Below are 13051 nucleotides of genomic sequence, written 5' to 3'. Positions count from 1 at the left end.
GATCAAACCTTAAATAAAACACAGTGCTTATACGCAAATTAAAATCAACTCAATCTATTAGACCTGTTAAGATAAAAAGTAGAGGCAAATCATGATCGGACATAAAGAAGACAATGTCTTTCGTATCGCCAGGACAACTGAAACTCCACAAAATATTAATGAGGATATTTAATGTTCTACATTTTAAAAAAAAGCAAGAAAAAAATGATGCAATGTAATTCTGTCTGTTGTTGCTAATTAACGAAAACACAAAAACGTGTACATATGTATCGTGACAATCTGATGTATTTTTAAAAAGAAAACTTTTAATATCAATATGGAGCAGTCAAAAGAATTGAAGTCTCCACTCTATGTTGTCTACGTTGAATTCGAGAAAGCTTTTAACAGCCTTGAAAGTACCAACAGCCGTTTGAGGCCAATTCCTAAGTTTAGACGGACTGAGAAGATACGGAAAGAAGACTAGTAGAAAACAAATCAACACCTAATATAAGGAGATGGCGATGGATTGACCACATGAAGGAAACCGAAAACTTCCATCACCCGGCAGGCACTCCACTGGAACCCACAGGGGAACAGACCGAGTGGAAGACCAGAGAACACCCCTCCTCGCAATCCACAAACTTCCTCGAATGATGATAGAGAGAATCGATGTGGATCAAGCGTGGGTTACCGATGAAAAAGCACCTTCTCACAGAGATAGAGAAGAGAGAGAGATACAAGTGGTATCAACTAGAAAAGCCAGCTCAAGACAGGACAAGGTAGAGGGATGTTGTCGGTGGCCTAAGCTTTTCTCTGGAGAAAATAGATTTAGCGGGTAAGCTAAAGAAAAATTCGTGTGCGCGACCTTTGGTACATAAATCATTTAATTCGTTCAAAATCTGACTTTACATTTAATTGGACAAATAATTAAATAATGACCGGCCGGTTACAAATACTCGAATGGTCCAGCATTTTATATTATTGTATTTTGTGTTATTACATTTTGCGGCGAGATCAACGCATATTTAATATTGAAAAATGTAATAACAGGGATTTATTACATTTTGTATTTATTACAATTCGCGTTACTACTGTTACTCCAGTGGTGTGTCTTATTATCTCATGAAATGGAAATTAAAAAAAAGATATACAAAATTCGGCTTTCTTCAAACTCAAGCATAAAAGTATCCATTGATCTGTTTTAGATCCTCTTTTATTTTTGGTGAGTTGTGCCATTGATGTGGCAGAAAAAAATATTATCGTGAATTTTAATTTGTTTGTTCATAATAACGTATGATTAATTTTGTAAATTTTTTTCTAGAAGAGTTGACATAAAGATGACATGCAAGTTTAAATATTGTAGGGGTGCCTAATATTAGCAATATTAGGCACCCCTACACTTCATTTTAAATGCAAAATCATAAATCAAATATGTCAAGAAATTCCCTTTATCATTGAATTTTGTTCTAATTAAACTATGAGTAAATTTTTAATAGTATTGTGAAGATAGATTCACTATAATGATGTATAAAGTTTTTGGTTAAAATATTATTCACTTACATGATATGCTAATATTGATATAACGATATATTCAGTTTAACGTAGAAGTCAAGGGGCACTTTGATGAAGATGTAGTACCGTCTGGAGATCAGGGGACAAGTACTGGTGTGTACAAGCACTAGAGGGTCCATAAGTAGCCTGGAGCCTAAAACTGGATATTAAATCTAGCTCAGATATACATGTGTAGGATGCTGACCCCCCCCCCCCCACACACACACACACACACTTGAGGACGAGCTCTCCACATGTCGGCCGTAGTGTTTTCTGACGTTGGAGTCGTTTTTCCACCTCACTTCCACCTGCCGATTGCAATGGACTGACCTTTATAGGGCTAGAAACTGATAATTTTGAAGATAACTCTCGATTTGTTTTGACTTTTACAATAATCGTATTCAAAGCATTCATAATAATTAAGGCAAACCAAACTTTCCCGTATTTTTTTTTTTATTCATGTTTCTTAATCCATGTATATATTCAATTAGTAACAAACTGATGTGATATGTCATCTAATATAACATTTATTATATACATGTATCTTATATTGTATAACGATAAGTTAAAATGTTTTAGATACTTGTCACTATTATAATGTCATTATCAATATATCTATTATTGGCAGAAATGTCCTATTCCATATCCATGTATCTATTATAGTTCTGTTAATACTTTCCATTGGATATCCTAGTACTTGGTACGCTTACTCAGGAAACTGGTTAACACGGATGTGATTCATGATAGTTTGAGTCAAACAACTTTTCTGAAGTTGCCGCCATTTGAAGGCTTATGTGTATTTCCCAATGAAAACAAATATTAGTTACTGAAAACTAAAAAGTATGGGGAGAGGGATAAGTTATTTGTCCCAGTTTACGTTATCCATACCCCTACAGATGCCGCAAGCCGAATTTGGAATATTTACATTCCACATATTTTTTGCTTGTAAAGTGTGTTGAAAGCTACGGCAATTATAACACTGTAATACACACAGGCTACTCAAAGGTTAAAATGACGAGTTTTATTATGACGTCACAATCGTTGAACGCTGTAAACTGCAACGTCACAAGCGAAAATCAAAGTTCACGCTTGTGGCTGTTACTGTGGTTCTTTCATTACCATGAACTTACCCTTATTTTCACATTTGCAGACAAGGCAAGAAGTTAAAAACAATATAAATTTAAGCAGTAACTCATGATTTTTTAAGTATATAGTCTCATAACAGCAGCGATGTGTGCATACAAATTTCCACAACGCGCTAACGCGCGTTACTCAATTTGAATGCACCGCTGCAGTTATGAGACTGTATACTTAAAAAAAATCATGATTCAATGCTATTAAAGATTGAAAATATTTTAAAAATCAATGGGATCCATTTTCGTTACGAATACCTTGATCAAAGTTTTTAAGTAAATCGGCGACGAAAGGTGATCATTGAAAATCTCTCAGATATCAGACATGAAACCGTAAAACTTGGATATCTCGAGTTCGACAGCGTTGGGATATAAATTCGAGATGTCCGTGCGTATGAAATACGGAAGGCGTTATATTAAATTTGAAATGCTGCATTTCCTGTCGGATATTTCCATATGGAACAATTATGACCAAATTAATTTTAAAACACGTGTACGCAATAAATCTTAATCAAAATATGTTTTTCCTTCGAAAATGAGCTCAATGGGCTATTATAAATTATGGAAATTCGAATTTGAAAAAAAATTACAACCAGAGCCCGGGTATTGGTAGAATGCAAATTCATTTATAAAATGTGCAGCAAACACGGTCTCCTGGCTAATGTTACATGGAGAAGTAACCATGAATTACACATAATTCGTTTCTATAATTCATCCAGGCTTTGTAAATCTAAGAAAATAAAATATTTTATCTCAGTGTGTGCCCTAACAGGTGGAACATGAGTCAAAGAACTGCCATGAAAACCCTTTATGGTGAGCCGAATAACGAGGCAACCACAATCTCTATGACATAAGCTTTATATAAATTATATGTAGATTATTTTGTTAATATTAATAACTTATTGACCTCACTATAAAAACCTTGTTGTACTGTGTCCCTCGCCATAAATTTTGGTGCTGCTTCAATGGAATCGTTGTTTTTTTTGTATTATAAGGTGATAAAAAAATAGTCATTGATGAAATGTTTTGGACTTAACGTTACAAATTCAATTCATAGTGTAGTCACAGTCAAAGACACTAAAAAATGTAAATATTTATACATGTTAATAATTATGATTATTAATTTGGGTACAATTGTGCTTTCCCCGCCATATCGCGCCCTTCAGTGGGGCCAATTTATCGATTATTGATCTGTCCATTGTTTGATAATACAGACGTTTGGAGATGATTTTCAAGTTGTTTGTTTTAAGCAATGACACAAACAGTTGAATTATGATCTCTACGTTGTCAGCACTGCCGACGAGGTGTATTGTCTTGTCGCTGAGTCTTGTCGATCTCTTAGGAATGGATGTATGGTTTAACGTCAATTCTTTTTACACAGACCTTTAAAACGTTCTCCTAACCTTTGTTTTACCCACCACCAAGTCGTATATTTTTGAATTGCAAAGTACAAGGAAGGGTTAAATTTACCTAGTACCTATAAAATATTATTTTGAACTTTGGTTAAATGGCAACCTCTCTAGGAGTTGTGTTCGCTCAGAAGGAAATAATTATATTTTGTTTTTAAACTAGAAACATACAGGTATATTATTCAACGTTTTTTTCTTCGTGAAAAGACCAAATATCAGAATCTCAAATAAAATAATAATTCGACATAATAAGCAATTTTTCATAATTCCAGGATTTCAGCCATCTCTATGTACTAGCAAGCATGTAAATGACAAGAAACAAAGCCTCGCACTCCTTGAAAGAAATATTTCCACTAAAAAAAAAACCTTTGTAAACATAGCCTAGTGTTTGTTTGTGCGTTAAGATTAATCAAAAGACAATTGTACATGTAGAACTGTGCAAAAGGAATTTAAATGTCTTTGAAGGTCTCCCCGATCTGTAGACATCTCAGCGTTATCGCGTGTGTTCGCTCAGCACTGGAGCTGTCATCGCCCTAACCTGTAACACAAGCCGCTGACAGATTGAGCTTTACAAGACAATTCAACAAATCCAAGATATCAATCAGCCAAGATTCACATAGTTGTAAGGGACCAAAAGGGGTGGGAGTCTGCACAGGGATTCATTATAAAACTCTAGCATACCAATATTCTGATCGTTCTTTTTGCTGGTCATTCCAGATGATGTTGCCGAGTTCTGAGTGATGAAGCCAAGGGATCTACTCCATTGCCCAGTTAACAGTCCTCAAAAATACTGGTTTATACAAGAGCACCCCTCGTTATCTTCTTTGGCAGATAAGCGATCAATCGGAGATCCCCCGGGTCTTTAGTAACCATTCAAACTGCACAAACACCATAACTAGGCGATCACTCCGTGGCTACCTCCAGCCGCGGACAGACCCTTCTAGGACCGCCGCCATGATGATGGAGACAAAAAGTCCGGATACTGTCCGGAGTTTCACCATCACTTACACCCCACGCGCCTGCAAAACCGGCGGCATATTGGGTAAGTGTTACAATTTGGTTCTGTCGGATGGCTGTCATATGATATTCAAAAATTCTGTCAAATCGAAATTAACATTGGAAAAAACCTGATAATGATACTTTATACTAATAAAGTATTAATATATAGAAGGTTATATTTTCTCTTCACCTTTTTTTGCGGTAAAATATATCTTGTCGTCCAAAATAATATCAATGAATTAAAGTTGAAAAAATTACAGAGAGCCACAAAAAATATATTGAAAAGAATTCAATTATTTTGAGAATGGACGGGAATTTTTTCTTTTTTTTTCTTTGTTTATAGTTATTTGGATAAGGTTGGGGAAAAACCATCAGATGATAATCTGATTTTAGTTAAAATTCAAACTTTTATTTTCAGTACATATAACTATTTCAATATTTGTCCCAAGACAATAAACTTTAACTTAGTTTATTTTTTCCACTTAAAGGAGTGTAAATTGTTCGGTGACTCTTTCGATCCCGGCAACCTGTGAGGCAGTAGTTGTTGCATGAACCTTTTTACAGATTTACTGTGCACGCAGTGTCGTAAAAGTCACGCCATAATGCATATGGATACCCCATAAAATAACCCCAGACAATCGAAAGAATGTACAAAACAAAGGAAGGCTACATGTATAATGTCGTCCGTCTAATAACAAAATATGGGATATGAAATGATTTATTTATATAATGTCAATGAAGATGTCATTAATAATCAATTTAAAAGTTACAGCAGTGTCATTGTATTTGTTTGTTTTGTTATTTTGTTTTGCTAAGACTGCAATTAAGGAAGTAAAATGAAGACTTGTTTAAATGTAGCTCAGCTTTGCATCAGATGTGGGGGATACAGCGCATCAAACCACGACTACTGTATTCAGTGCGTCGAGAGCCTCAAAAAGACATGCTGTCATTTCGTAAGTAATATGTAGAGGAAGTTAACAGCTATAACTCCCTCTATTTCTTACAGAAACTTACAGTTAATTCATAGCTCTATAGAAACTGACTGGACTGAAATCTACACGCTCCGTTTATCGATTGGTCGAAACCTACAGCAACTGAAACTGACAGGACTGAAATATACAAACCCCGTTTATCGATTGGTCGAAACCTACAGTGGCCTAAGAAAACTCACGGACAGCACGAAATAATCATGATAATGTCAGATTCAAATTCCACTAGTCCTGAAACGATTTTCTTTTAGCTAGCATACTGATGTACATATTAACAGTAATTTACTGAATTTCAATTACGTTTTACAACCACTATATAATTTTGTTAAAAGAAAGATGTATAAATAACCAATGAAATGCTTTCTTTGATGATTCATGCGGGTTATGAAGGTAGCAATCATTAGAGAAAAAAATTATAAAACCCGGTAATGCAGGTTATGTATTTTTTTTCTACAATGTCGCCACCTTCAAATCCCGCATGGATCACCAAAGAAAGAATTTTATTGTGACAGGAGGCATTAATAAACACGACGGCACTAGTACTTAGTAATTCAGTTGGTAAAGGACCTCAAAAAGGGATTTTGTAAGTTTGTAAGTAAGTAAGGAGACATTAAAAAAGATATCATTTCTGAACTAATCTGGAGAAGGCTTTGATAAGACATGCAATGTCGCCTTGTGATTATTTTGTAGTTACTACATGTTATCCGTAATAGATCAGTTATGAAGTCATTTTAGAAAACATCAGAAAGACAAGTTGTCCCTACATTATAGTAACCTATAGTCATCTGTAGACTCAAAAAGAATGTTGACGATATCTTGAATCGGAAGAGAACCTATAAAATGTTAGAACATAGAAGAAATCTGTGAAGATACGTAAAATGATTGATGTAATTTTAAAACTACGCGATTTGTACATAGCATAGACTATATAAATAGACATGCTGTCCATTCGTGTGTAGTGTGGAGAGGACCTGTACAATAGTGTCACCTCGTAAATAAATAACAGTCGAGTATGAAGGATGATTGAGGGACGTGTTTTTACTTTTAAATGATATGTACTTATCTGCAGTAGGGTGTAAGAGGCTATAATGTCCGCATTTTAAGTAAACTCTGGAGGGCATCGGAGAGACACGTCATATGTGGAGAGTCTTTTAAGACATACAAACACTTTGAAAGTGATATGTTAAAGTCACTATTTAAAATACCATGTTTTGTCAGTTTGTGAGTTAGCTGTATAAGACCTCAAAAAGATATCATAATTAATCTTTAAGGAGCCTGCATGGTCATTTTGTCATTTTAACAGCAACTTTAAATGTAGCCTCAACAGATATGGTGCCATGCTGAAATTAATTTAAAGATCTTTTTTATTTTATAAGTAATTTACAAGTATAGAACACCTCGTAACGTCTTTTTGTATTATGCATATAATGAGACTTCATGTAGGAGTATGAAGGAAGTCTCTAAAAAAGGAACACAACAACTTACGATTATTTTTTAAAAGACAGATTGTTCTGTTAAAGTTCATACTGTAAATCAAATTTTATTAACGGCGACATTATTTTGCGATAAACAGGAGGAAAAATAGTTCGCAGCGACTATTTTCGCAATGAAGATGTAATAGTATATAAATAGTGCCTGTTTGGGAGGGTAACAGTTGAAATTGACACCCCGAGAAAACCATTGTCAACCTCCGCTTCGCGTCGGTTGACAATGGTTTTCTCGGGGTGTCAATTTCAATTGTTACCCTCCCAAACAGGCACTATTTATTTTGTTATACTGAATGTCTTTTTTAAAATTTTTAAGAAAATTTTACTGCTTTTATATAGGAATAACGTGAATTCTACAGCGAACCGTACGCGCATAATTTTCGCGCATGTAACATTTTTTAATGTTACCCGTTGCCAAGTGCGTTGCTAACGCTGAGGGTAATAGTAAATATTATTAACTGCGTCTTAACCAATCAGATTTCAGTATTTAACATGAAAGTATAACAATATAATATACCGGAGAAAGCAATGACTGGTTTGCGATGAGAAATATTAATTCGCGACGAGGAAGCTCTCGCACCCCTCGCGAAAAAATTCTCGCACGCGAATAGTTTTTTTTATTACAGTTTACATTGAAAGATCCATAAAGACACATCGTAGTTAAGAAGACACATTGTATTTTATTCTTTAGGCTCTAACTGTGTAAGATAATCTGAAAACTGATGTGCTGAATAAAGTTATTTTAAAAATACTGTTTCAGAGAAGTTATTCAATAAAACAGAAGCCGGAGAAGAGATTGGAAAATAAAAAAGTGGAGAAGAAAGAGAACAGAAGTAGGTACATGTGTTACAAAATGGACTGATGTGATACTAGTATCTACATTTAATACTATAGTACTAGTTTCTCTTTCTCTCCTGTATCAGCCAAGTTCTGTACCGGGTGTAAGATGTCTGATGTAGGAACCAGTGGGGGTCTGTGTCTGATCTGTGTGGCCAAGAGACGGGAGAAGGAGCGACAAAAGAACCTGCATAGGAATGACTTGAAGGACCTCCATGTAAACTGTGTTCAATTCCCATCACTTCTTTATGATGCGAAAGTTTTAGTTTTAGACTATATAAATATCCTTTATAAGCAGTGTTTTGTATTCAGACATAGGAAATATTGAAATTTTAAAGTTGAACTTTTGTATGTTTTTCTTTACTAAAAAATAGTTTTCGGCCAAAACTTCATAATTGAGATTGTAAGATAGATCTGACTGTAAATTTGTGGACCATCCAGCCTCCTTAATGCTCTATGATATGGTGAATATTTGTTTAGTTTGGTAGCGGGGATCTAATCAGACCTTTCTCAGAGCCTTTGAAAGATGATTCTTGGAAAAAAGGTGGGTCCATAGATGCTTTTATACTTTTATAACTTTACAAAGTGTAGGTATCTAGACTCACAGAAGTGGTTTCAAATGTGGTAGGACTCTTTTGTTATAAAAAAAAAATAATGTCAATAGTATAATGTTCTTATTATACAAATTTGCAATTTTTCTATAGTTTTCACATGCAAAAGTATTATACCATTAAGGTGATTTTTCGAAATAATCAATAAAATCAAGTCTAATTTTATGAATAGTTTCTTTCCTAAATGTGTCATCTAACAGCGTAGGGCCGTGGGTTAGAGGGTTAACTACGGATTCGGAAGTTATGAGATCGAATCCTGCAGGGGATTATAAAATTTTAACCTGTCCAAAAATATTCCAAATTTAACGTATTTTTTGGTTAATAATGTTAAATTTGAAAATTCTAGACCAATGAAATTATGTTATATTTACATTTTCAACTGCCTGTGTCTTTGATAACATTACGAATCATTTAAAACCCTTTAGACCAATACATTGTAACTTCATAAAACATGAGTAACACAAAATGGGCGTGTCTTATCTAGCATAACCGAAGAACGGTATTGGCTGCGCGGTGTAGTAAATAGTGGTTTTAAAATGTTGTTTTAAAGTGTACAAATTGGAAATAATATAAATATAAGTAATAAGGAATCATTCTTTCAATATTACGAGGTGATGATTTTGGTCGGAGCGTGGTCAAATCTATCATAAACCCCTTCGTGCTTTATTGGATTTGACCACGTCCCTACCGAAATTATCACCAAAGAATGATTCCTTATTCCATAATTAATAGCGAGAAATATTACATACCACCGTAAAGAATATACAAGTTCATGATCTAAGACAATTTTCTTAAGGTGTTGAGGACCCGTAATTTACCAACAATCGGGTGTACTAAAGAAAAATCTATTCTCTGGGTGTCACTTGCTAATATTAATATTTGTATTTCCATTTATAATGTTGTTTGTCCTATATATAAATCACCAACAAGTGAATGCACCCATAACATATCATCCGAAAGTGGCGTATCTTTTTGGTTGGTAATGTAATTTATGATTCTTACAGACTGGCGATGCATTGTATGTCTTCAACGTGTACGACCAGAGAAAAAGCCAACATGTTATGGCTGTGAAATCAAGCAGATGTTGTTGGCAAGGAAACAGGTCAGTGAGTACTTTAAACACTGTGAAAGCCCTGTTGTTTATTAGCCAGCATTTTCTAATTTAAAAATGCTTATTTTTGAAATGTGTATACATGTTAACTGAACTATAATTTTTAGCTATATTGAAAACGAGGGCTGACCGAACTGTCAAAATTCAAAATCGTTTTGCAATTAAGTTCAAACAAAAGTTGACTCTCTTGAAATTGCCAAACAACCGGTCTCGTTGTATAGTATTGTTGCAGAAAAACGGCATTTTCCCCATGACTTTAAATATCTGTATGTTACGCACGAAGAATCATGTTGATATAGACAAGCTACGTAGACGACTACTAGTATATTTACACAGAGGGTACGTCCTGTATAAAGGCATACATTACTTTACGCGCATTTTTAATCGAACACGGCAATTGCCATTCGATCCGTATAATTACAGTTACGAAGATGGCCATATTTTCTCTATTCCCATATATGTTTGTGAAAAACTTATTGCATGGTTATGATGTCCATCTACCTCTACCTAAATTGTAAAATTCATGGCCCCTAGCTCAGGGGCTCATGCCTTAGGGCAGGGCCAATGTGGCCGAATAGAGGAAATGTATCGATTAAAGAATAATATATGGGAGATAAAGATGTGCAGTGTTCTTATGTTGATAATGTCCCAATGTTAAATTGTGAAATTCACTGCCCAACAATTTTAGCCCCTGGAGCTGGGGTATGGATAATCCGAGATTCCTCCGACTTTTGAACCCCCCAACCCCCCTTTTTATGCCCCTCTTCGAAGAAGAGAGGGCATATTGCTTTGCTGCTGTCGGTCGGTCCACCAACAGTTTTCGTTTATTTTCTTCGCAGAGGATGAACTTATTGAAATGCAATTTGGTATACAGGTTTATCATGATAATATCTAGGTAAAGTTTGATATTGGGTACGATCGAGCAATATTCGACAGAGTTATGGCCCTTGGACGTAGAAAAATTCCAATTATTTGCAGTTTCCGCTCATTTTCTTAACAGAGGATGAACATATTGAAATGAAATTTGATATACAAGTTTATCATGATAATATCTAGGTAAAGGGTACAATCGAGCAATTTTCGACAGAGTTACGGCTCTTGGACGTAGAAAAATTCCAGTTATTTGCTGTTTCCGCTAATTTTCTTCGCAGAGGGTGCACATATTGATATGAAATTTGGTATACAGGTTTATCTAAACATTTTCTAGGTCAAGTTTGATTTTGGGTATGATAGAGCAATTTTCGACAGAGTTATGCCCCTTGGACTTAGAAAAATTCCCAATATTTGCAGTTTACGTTCATTTTCTTCGTGGATGTTTCCAAGAGTGGGGGCATAAGTGTTTCACAAACATCTCTTGTTTATGAATGATTTTTTTTTTCAAACATCAAACAATAAAAGCGGGGTAACAGTCAGAGGAGTCTCAGATTATGGTTTAGACTTCAAAATGAAGCTTTATAAGGAAACATATGAGACTCTCTGACATGTCAATCTGAGGGATATGGGACTCAGGTGACTGTCTAGGCCTGCTGGCCTCTTGTTTGTATATACTGCCACCCGGTAAATTCAAAATTTACAACATGACAAAGTTGCTTACAAATGTTACAGAGTGTAGATGATATAGCAAAAGATTTGGAAAGGTATAAGCTGGAGGCCAAGGGTGTCAAAGATGAATTCCTCTCCTCTGAACCAACCGAGGATGACACTAAATGGGTAAGAGAAACTTGACAAGATAATAAAGCATTTTTTCTTGAAAAGATCAAGCAATATTTGCAATATACGCCACTGTATCAATATATACATAAATCGTATGTAGAGATGTTAATTATCAATAATCAAAATGGAGTTTAACTTTTGGTCATAATTTAACATTGTTGCCCACCCTATCTTTTCAAGGAAATATCATTTGAGGCTAGGAAAAAGTCTCTGGAGGTAATTAAAAAGTCCATTAGTCAAATGAGTCCATCCAAGAGACAAGACGTGACCAAGCAGAGAGAGGCTGTGCAGTATGTGGACGACCTGATCACCAAATGTCAGACGCACGTGAGTCAGCTCAGCTCAGTATATAAAACAGGGAACTATAACCTGATATCCCCATGAATAGGGCTGAATATGAATATGCTTCAAATGTCAAAGGTTCTTAGTGACCTTGACCTTTTAATTGTGATGACCTTTAAAAGTCACATTACTAGTAACAATTTTTAAAAAATTGAAATCAAACGACACGATCATATTAGAAATTTCATACACATTTCGTAATTACAATTAATTCGGTAATTTTGGTGTCTTTTTATTCAATTATAATTATAAGTAGCTTTTACACATGATTGCAACTAAAAAGGTAGAAAAAGTAAAAGAATTTACTCAAAACCTAGCACCGTGATGGTTTAATATATCTCTAATGGCCAGCAGGCAATCATATCCTGAAAATGTTTTCAATTTATTTTCCATCTAGTTCAATGGCAAAAGACGAAAAACCACAGAGGACTGATGAAAAGAAATGTAGATATCTAAGTTTTAGTCCATAAAGCCTGACTGCTGCAGTTGTAGACTACATGTATTAGAACTCTATACCACAACTCACACACCTTGGTTTTATCATTAAGACTGTAGACTCTATGAATTAACCCCCATTAATCAATCAGAAACAAGATGAACTACATCATGTATATTAATATACCCATGATATGTGTTGTTTGTTTGTCCAAAATTGTCATTGTCATCAAGATGAAACTTTTGTAAATCAAGAGATATTTTACCTTTCAGTTACTTTTTTGAAATTTAAAAAGAACCATTTGTTTAAACTTTAATGTTGTTGATTTTATCTTTTGTTCAAAAGTGAGATATATTAGAGGAACAAACTGGGAATATGTATAAAAGTATATTTGAATTACATGTACAAGCAAAACTTAAAATACAAGCAAACCCTCTCAAAAAGAAAAGTTTGA

General features: G+C 34.7%; 1 protein-coding gene across 1 annotated transcript; it reads left to right on the top strand.

Annotated features, from left to right (window-relative positions):
- Positions 1 to 4776: 4776 nt before the first annotated feature.
- LOC128180136 (uncharacterized) lies at positions 4777 to 12913 on the top strand. Its single transcript, XM_052848019.1, has 9 exons — positions 4777 to 5114; positions 5930 to 6024; positions 8308 to 8380; positions 8471 to 8601; positions 8865 to 8928; positions 10000 to 10097; positions 11712 to 11816; positions 12000 to 12146; positions 12559 to 12913. The coding sequence occupies exons 1-9, from the start codon at positions 5027 to 5029 to the stop codon at positions 12592 to 12594; spliced, it is 837 nt and encodes a 278-aa protein (XP_052703979.1). The 5' UTR covers positions 4777 to 5026; the 3' UTR covers positions 12595 to 12913.
- The last annotated feature ends 138 nt before the right edge of the window (positions 12914 to 13051 follow it).

The sequence above is a fragment of the Crassostrea angulata genome, chromosome 4, assembly GCF_025612915.1.
Source record: "Crassostrea angulata isolate pt1a10 chromosome 4, ASM2561291v2, whole genome shotgun sequence".
Taxonomy (NCBI): Eukaryota; Metazoa; Mollusca; class Bivalvia; order Ostreida; family Ostreidae; genus Magallana; species Magallana angulata.
This window is presented reverse-complemented; position numbering and strand designations above follow the sequence as displayed.